At 38.0% G+C, this 8,552-nt stretch overlaps 1 protein-coding gene across 1 annotated transcript; it reads left to right on the plus strand.

Annotated features, from left to right (window-relative positions):
• Positions 1 to 2,511: 2,511 nt before the first annotated feature.
• On the plus strand, positions 2,512 to 8,155 carry DSTN (destrin, actin depolymerizing factor; the record flags this gene model as incomplete). The annotated part of the gene is made up of 3 exons (XM_084247881.1): positions 2,512 to 2,816; positions 6,046 to 6,122; positions 8,046 to 8,155. The coding sequence occupies exons 1-3, from the start codon at positions 2,557 to 2,559 to the stop codon at positions 8,153 to 8,155; spliced, it is 447 nt and encodes a 148-aa protein (XP_084104007.1). The 5' UTR covers positions 2,512 to 2,556.
• Positions 8,156 to 8,552: the final 397 nt, after the last annotated feature.

Here is an 8,552-nt window from a genome sequence, read left to right on the forward strand (position 1 = left end):
AGCACGTATCCAGCACCTCTTTTTTATGACTGAATAATGTTCCAATGTATGGCTACACCACATTTTGTTTATCTAGTCATCAGGTGATAAACCTTTGGGTACTTTGTATTTTTTGACTATTATAAATTCATTTACAAGTTTTGATATGGCCACATGTTTTCATCTATCTTGTGTATATAAGAGTGGCTGTGACCCACATAAATGTTAATTCCATCCTTTAATGTTTTGAGGAACTGCCAGACTGTCTCCTGAAGCAGCTATCCTATTACCAATGTATAAGGATTCCTGTTTCTCAGCAACCTCACTTAATATTTGTTACTGTTTTCTTTTTTTATGGCTCTTCTAGTCTGAGATAGCTCATTGAGGTTTCAGTATGTACTTTCCTAGTGACTAATGGTGTTTAGCACCCTTTCCAAGTGCTTATTGGCCAATTATATATTCTCTTTGGAGAAATGTCTATTTAAATCTTGTGCCCACGTTCATTATTTTTAGGCTCCCTCCCATCTCAAAGCTCTAATACTGCTACTATACTAGTACCACTACTACTGGAACTGTTACTATTGCTACTGGTGTCATTACTACTGTGGATGTCACCGCTACTGTTAGTGTTACTAGTACTAATTCTGCTGCTGCTACTATTTTTTTCCCCCCGATTGGGCAGTTCCACTTCCTTTTTAAAACAATTTTTTACTAGTATCTTTAAGATGTTTATTTTTCCCCTGCCACCATCCTTACATCTCATTGTCACACTCCCTCTCCCTCCCTCAACCTCAGAGCCCTCAGGATGTTTATTGATGTCTACTGGTTTTTAAAAATAATTTACATTCTGTGCACTGTAAATGTCCAGTATTTGTTTTTATCTTTCTTGACTTACTTTGCTGCCCATAAGTCTCTCGCATTCTTTCCATTTTGTTGAAAATGGCTGCACTTCATCTTTTCTTCTGGCTGTATAATACTGCATGTTGTATATAGACCACAGCTTCCTGGTCTAGTCCTCCATCCATGGACATTTAAGCTGCTTCCATGTCCAGGCTGTTGTGAATAATGCCGCTGTGACCATTGTGTCTATGATTTTGTGTTGATGGTTCCTTATTCTGTGGCTAAGTGCCCAGGGGGATTGCTGGGTATTTCCAATTTAAGTTTTTTTTAAATGGTTGTGCCAGTTTACATGCCCACTCATACTTGGCCCATTTAAAACTTGGATTGGGGCCTCCCCTGGTGGCGCAGCGGTTGAGCACTGGGCTGCGAAGCTTCCACAGCCTCTGCAGCACCGGTTCAATCCCCGGCCACCGGTGAGGGTCCCACATGGCGCGCAGACCTCTCTTGCCATGCCCGCTGCTCCCCTCAGCAGTGTACTTCCGTCCTTCTGCCTGTTCTGCTCCCCTCGCTGGCTCTGGTAGATGGATGCTTTCACCTTCCCGCGCTTCTGACTGTACCCAGTGCTTTTATGAATAAATAAATAAATAAATCTTTAAAAAAATAAAAAATTAAAACTTGGATTGTCTTTTTTATTGTTGAATTTTAAAGGTTCTTTAGATATTCTGGATACAAGTTCCTTATTGGAGATAGTATTTGTAAATATTTTCTCCTCTTTTCATCTTCCATGCATTTTGATTTCTTAATCAGATCACTTGACATTAATCTTGAGTGCCATTATTGTTTTTTCATTGTATAGTACTTCAATTGTGTTGTTTGTAATTCTTTCCTAATATCAAACCAGAATAGTAAATGAACATAAATTATAAATATAAAAAAGTTAATGTAAATAGCTCATTCCTTAGAGAAGATTAAAAGACTTAAACAGGTGTTAGATTGTTTGCTGTCAGGATCTTAGTATAATATGGTAAAAGGTTTATTTTCTGGTCTGTATAATTCTATAGTAAGCTATCCTCTTTGATACAGCAATAAACATTATTGTAATCTTAATTGAAAACTGGGAGAGTTTAAAAGTAAAATTTTAAAGGTACGTGACAGATAAGTTACTGAATATTAATAACATAATTTTAAATTTTGAGTAAGAACAAAGGCCCTTAATTAATTCTTTTATTAGGAAAAGATATGCTATGGGGTGGAATTCTCCCAACCCAGACACTCTGACCATCTTTCATACATTATGAAAAGAATTATGGGTATCAGTTGCCAAACGAGGGAGATCAATACACTTCCCCCCACTCCCAGGACTCTTAGCAGCATATAAAAAATGAAAATAATCCAGCAACTCCAGAAGCACTTCTGGGTTCCAGGTTTTAGGGTCACAGAGGCTGCTGCATCGGAATCTTTCTGTATTCCCATATAGTAGTGGTGTGCGTGTGTGTGTGTGTGTGTGTGTGTGTAAGTATTTTTAATAGTTCATTGTCTGCATTAGTGACGGTTTTCTTACTGAATGATAAGTAAATCTTTAACATTTTAAGTGTATGTCAATCTATTTAAGTATATGCCAATCTATAACTAAAAGTGTTTTATGTTTGACAAAAACTAATCCTTTTTCTGTTGTATTTGTTGTTACAGGCCTCAGGAGTGCAAGTTGCTGATGAAGTATGTCGCATTTTTTATGACATGAAAGTTAGGAAATGCTCCACACCAGAAGAAATCAAGAAAAGAAAGAAGGCTGTCATTTTTTGTCTCAGCGCAGACAAAAAGTGCATCATTGTAGAAGAAGGCAAAGAGATCTTGGTTGGAGATGTTGGTGTAACCATAACTGATCCTTTCAAGCATTTTGTGGGAATGCTTCCTGAAAAGGATTGTCGCTATGCTTTGTATGATGCAAGCTTTGAAACCAAGGAATCCAGAAAAGAGGAACTGATGTTTTTTTTATGGTAAGCACTATTAGAAAGGCTGAGCCTCTGTAAAACTCAGAGTTAATCTTTTATTGTTAGGAGAACCGTTCCTGGGAACAAAGTAATTTTCTTTTTTTTTTTTTTTTAATATTTATGTATTTATGCATACAAGAGCTGGGGTGCAGGCCAGACGAGGGGGGGATCCACCAGAGACAGCGCGTGAACAGAACAGGCAGAGGACCAAAGACACTGCTGAGGGGAGCAGCGGGTGAGACAGGAGAGGTCTGCTGCACCATGTGTTCACCTCCCTGACTGGGCATCGAACTCATGCCACAGTGACTGTGGATAGCTTCATAGTGTGACTTAATTCCTTATGCCACCAGGGAGGCCCCAAACAAAGTCATTTTCAAACTTTCTCCAGTCATTGTCACTTATTTTTTGTTTACAGTGTTTCATACTGTCTTAACTGGATTGGTATTTGTGGGCTTAAAATTAAATTTTAATTACTCCTTGTCTACTGAAATAACAAGACTTTCAATAATTGAGGTTTTTTTTGGTAGGCTAAGGAGCAGGAGATAGACTTTGCCACAACCTCTGAACTCATTGTAAAAATAGCTAAAACTTTCTCTAAAAATTCTTCCTGAATGCTAAGCAGAAAGTTTAACCTTGCCCAAATCTCTCTCTAACACACTATTCTGGGAACCAGCCTCCCACTTTTTATATCATCCATCCTTGCGCTTCTGTGGCTGGCTGCTTTTGAAGTTGGAACTGTCATTTTCTCTGTGTGTACACTGTCCTGTAGGGTAGCCACTAGCCACCGTGGCTATTTAAATTTAAAATAAAATGAAATGACATTTAACATTGAGTTTCTTAATTGAATTGCTACATTTCAAATGCTCAGTGGCTGCATGTGACTAGTGGCCCCTTTACTGGGTAGCACAGATTTGGAACATTTGCTTTATTGCAGACAGCTCTATGGGACAGTATTGCAGTAGAGCGAAAAGGTGCTAGACAATGATTTATGTGACCTTTTTTGACAGACTATTTGAAGTCTATTCTTTTCAAGTAAATTAATAGTTGAGATTAAGCTTTGGTTAAAAAGTCACACCTGTATCCCTCATTTAGTTATTTTGTACTATATTTGTTATAGAAATTCTCACATAGTGAGAATATTCTCTGACTTCCAAGGGGAGTGGTAACAGCCTCTGATGGGGGTGGGGCAGGTAAGGATCCTCTTGGTACCTTGGCCTGAGCTAGGGGAAGGCAAAGAAGGGGGACTTAGCTCTCAGCTGTGTGCCACCACAAATTGGGATATGGGGCGAGGAAGTCAGAAGAATTCTGGTTTGAAGGAATGTAACTCCAGATCACACCTCAGTTCCATGTCAGCAGACCTTATTGCACTTGATTAAACCCAGATGCTGTGAGGAATGCAAATAGGAGGTTGGGGTGCACATATTTGGGCCATTTACTGTTCAAGCCTGGCAGCCAAAGACATATATACATAACCTTAGTAGTTAATGAGACTTAAAATGAGCACATTCCTGATTTGGATGAAGGTGCATCCATTCAGCTTTTATTTCTACTACAGGCCCAGTATCAAGTTAGGGGCTTGGAGAACAGCTGTGAGTAAAGCAGGTAAAGTCCCTGTAATTCTGGGGTTTACAGCTGAGTGATGGATATGGACAGGTAAAGGGTTAGGCATTTAAATTGGTAACTGTTTGCTTCATTTGCACTATTTTTTTTCTGGCTCTTATAATTGCTTTCCTATGAAAATGATACATCCTTATTAAAGAACATTTGGAAAATAAAAGCAGAAAGGAGGAAAGGAGCTTCATTGTTAGTGCAATATTTTATTTTGTAGCATTGCTTTTTTTTTTTTTTTTTTTTTTTTTTTTTTTTTTTTAAGAAAAAGTGAAAACCTAATAGGAGTTTTCCATAACAGGCTCCTTTTAGAGCCCAGGGAAAAACTGTTAGGTATTTTAAAAATCTGATTACATTAAAATCAGAGCAGCAAATGCTTTTTCCTGTTCCTGACCTATTTTGTATAAGAAAGATATCACTCAGCTTTGCAGAGGGTATTGTTAAGACTTTGCTTCCCTCCTTGGACCTTGAGTTAGGAGAAATAAGCATCTGAGAGACATAGAAACTGTCCTTTTTCTGGTTCCCAAAATAGAATCCCTGCCTGCTGTGGAAGGAACGGATTAGGTGAGGTCCACACTAGCCCAGTGTTAATGACTGCTAAGCGCCCTGGAAACATGGCATCTAAATGGAATCATTAAGCATTTGAAAGTATTTAGCTGCACTCTGTTTCCTTTTGATTAAAGGAAGCATGCCAGAGTGGAAGCATGCCAGAGGTCTGGTGGTCTAGTGGAAAATTATGCATTGATAGGCGAGCAGTTGGACTAGGATGAGATTTTTCTGTTTGTTAATATTTCTGTTGTTTTTCAATATTGCTGGAGCAAAAAATAAAGTATATGCTGTGTTTCCAGTATTCATTCAAGAGGGCATTCAAGAAGACACTAAAAATTTTGTAAATATAAGATAATTGAATATTGACAGTTGAGACATGCCATTAAGCTTTAAAAAGAACAATCCTAATGACACGTTTTTATGTCAGACTAAGATGGAAAATAAGTACTCTTGTGGTCTCAGAATTTGCTATTGGAATCGACATAAATCAAGGGATTAGGGTGGGGTAAGAAGGACTTTTCCTTTATTGGTAATATGTTCTTTTTAAAGGAATTCTGAAGGAAAAATGGTAGAATTGCTAGCATTTCTTAATTCTGGGTGACACATACTTGATTTGCAGATTATTCTCTGTATTTTGAAACTTCTGCTCATAAAGTGTTAAAAACTTTGTATAGGGTTAGTTGTAATTAGCCTCATCTCAAGCTTTTACTGATAAAAATGAAGAAAAAAAAAATTACTTAAAAGAAGCCAGATTGGGTCATGCAGTGAATTACCCAGTGTTGTCCTTTTATCATGGCCCCATTAATTTGATTTTTAATCAGTGGTTCCTTTTTTTTTTTTTGGTCACTCATGTGGTCCCCTATCTTTTTTTTAACCTTGATCAACTTAAGCTATTCTATTTTGACAGTCCATAACAGTTACTCACCAGGGAGGTAGGGAAGTAGAAAAATTGTGCACTAGAAAAACTCTCCCAGAAGATTCTGAGGCTCTTCCCTCATCACTTGTACAGATGTTTAAAATGATGTAAATTCTGCTTTCTCTAAAGCAGTCTTTTAATTTTTGGCATCTTTTGATACAGGGCACCAGAACTAGCACCTCTGAAAAGTAAAATGATCTATGCAAGCTCCAAGGATGCAATCAAAAAGAAATTTCAAGGTATGGTCTTGATTTACTTCCACATACTTGCAGATGGTGAGCTGTTGGAACAGGGTGCCATTTTTTTCTAAGCAGCCTCTTATTTATTTGGAGAGCCTTGGCCACAAAGAAAGGATAAACACCATCAGTTGAGAAAAACCCAGAAGGTAGAACTTTCCTGCCTTACGTTGGTTCCTCTGGGTCTGAAATGTCTGTGTTTAATAACCCTGTTTTCTCAACATTGTATGTCTATCACTTGTTATGTTGGTTTTAAACTAGTTTAAGATGTTGCCAGGGTAGAGACTAATTAGTTTCATTGGCTATTGCCATTGAATATAGTTGACATAACAAAATTGCAAGAAGGAAATGTTCCTAAATAAGATAGGATACTTGTCCCAGCTTTACTTTTAATGGTATGATTTTAGGTAATTGACTCAGCTGTGACCAAAGGAAAGTGCCCCACTCCTTCAGCTGGCCAGTTATATTTGACTTGCCACTAAGGCATTGGGATCCTCATGAGATGGCCTGACCATGCTTTCAGTGTGCAGCCAGGAGAAAATATCGGTATGATGCAAAGAGCATGGGGCGAGTGCCCAAAGGCCTGCACCGGGGGCTAAACTGCTGTGTGACCTTCTCCTAAACTGCTTAACCCCTATGGGCCTCAATTCCCTCAGCTGTAGAATGGGAAGTTTGACCTTGGATTGTGTGAGTTCAGTCTCAGTTGTCCCACCACTCTCCTGCCATTCACTGGCTCCAAAGAGCTGGGCTGCCCAAGATCTCAAGGCTTTGCCCAGTGTGGTTTCCTTTTGTTCTACCAGGATTGGTTTTCACATTCTTGTAGGAGAACAAGTTTGCCCTAGCTTGTTTTACTCACTCAGGAGAATAAAAATCTCACTTTCTTTAGTGAAACCTGCTACCGTGTAGTTCAGACCCTGGCAGGTTCTACATGTGTTGATGTTGGACCACCCCCAAAGAAGAGTGCTATCCAGTTGGTCACTGATGCTTTAAAATAACTCATTGGTCTCCGCATTTCCACAATTAAAGATGATCACCTGGTCCCCTTGTTTTCCTAGTGAAATCATCAGTGGCTTTCTCTAGTCAGTCCTGGGTGCTTCAAAAGACCTGCTTTGCTTTCAACAGCTTAAGAAATGGTCATAAAATTTGGGAAAATTAAAAATAATGTGGCTTTTTAAAAGATAGCAGCCGCTTACAGAGAAGCTACTGTGTAAAATTCCATTATTGAGCTCTTTTTGCAGGGTTTCGATGTAATTTTTCTGAGAAAGCAGCCTTTCATTGTGACACCTTTCTTAAATGTATTATATAATACCACAAGAAGCCTAACTAGAGTAAGGCAATTCCATTTGTAGATGTTCTTACTCATCGGCACAGATGGCTAAATCAGCTGCTGTCAAAACATTGAATTCGTAGTTTTCCTTATATTTTAAAAATGAAGAAAAATCACTACTAGACCTGCTTTTAAACTTATTTTTTTTAAATATAGCATATCTTTGGAAAAGTGTACATCATAAATGATTGTAGAATGTGATGAATTTTCTTGAACATGGTGATCTTTGTACTGACCAGCACCCTGGAAGTATCACTCATATCAAGTCAAACCCACTTCCTCTCCTCCCACCGCAGAATAACCAATAGTTTGGCTTTCTAATAGCTTTGAATAGCTTTGGCTGGTGTTGTGTTATATAAATTGAATTATCTAGAATGTATGTGTGCTTTTTATGTCTGGCTTCTTTTAGTCAACATTATGTTTGTGAGAGTCATGCATTTTGGCGCATGGAATTGGAGAGTATTTATTACCATTATGTTGTATATACCTCAGCTTTCTTATCCATGTTAGAGCTGGTTTTGTGTTAAAACAGTCTGATATCTTAGCGAAATGGGTACACTCGTACCATTATTTTAAATATAATTGTTTTTCCTCCCTAGGCATAAAACATGAATGTCAAGCAAATGGACCAGAAGACCTCAACCGGGCTTGTATTGCAGAAAAGCTAGGTGGATCCTTAATTGTAGCTTTTGAAGGATGCCCTGTGTAGATCATCATTCAGTGCCACAAATCAAAAGCTTCCATGTTCAATACTATCCTTTTGCAATATAAGTAAAGCAAATATGTTTAGGCCAGGATCTCAATAAGGGGGAGCTTGTCATCTATTAGAGTAAACTAAATATTCTATACACATGTGCAGATGGCCCTAAATAAATATAAAACCTAAAGTTTTATTGGTGTGAAATTAAATTCTTATTGGCCAAATGCCCATTTTGATGAGTTGGCTTTAAAGACTTTTGTTAACACTCGTGATTTTTAATAATGCAGTTCACAAAACAGTGCAAGGCTATATGAAGAGAATTATTGCGACTTTGTTAACCTCAGCAGTTACTTTTTTTTTTTCCTTAAATAATTAGACATAATCTGGTTATAATTTTGGCCCAAAT

This window comes from Talpa europaea (assembly GCF_964194135.1).
Source record: "Talpa europaea genome assembly, chromosome: 11".
Classification (NCBI taxonomy): domain Eukaryota; kingdom Metazoa; phylum Chordata; class Mammalia; order Eulipotyphla; family Talpidae; genus Talpa; species Talpa europaea.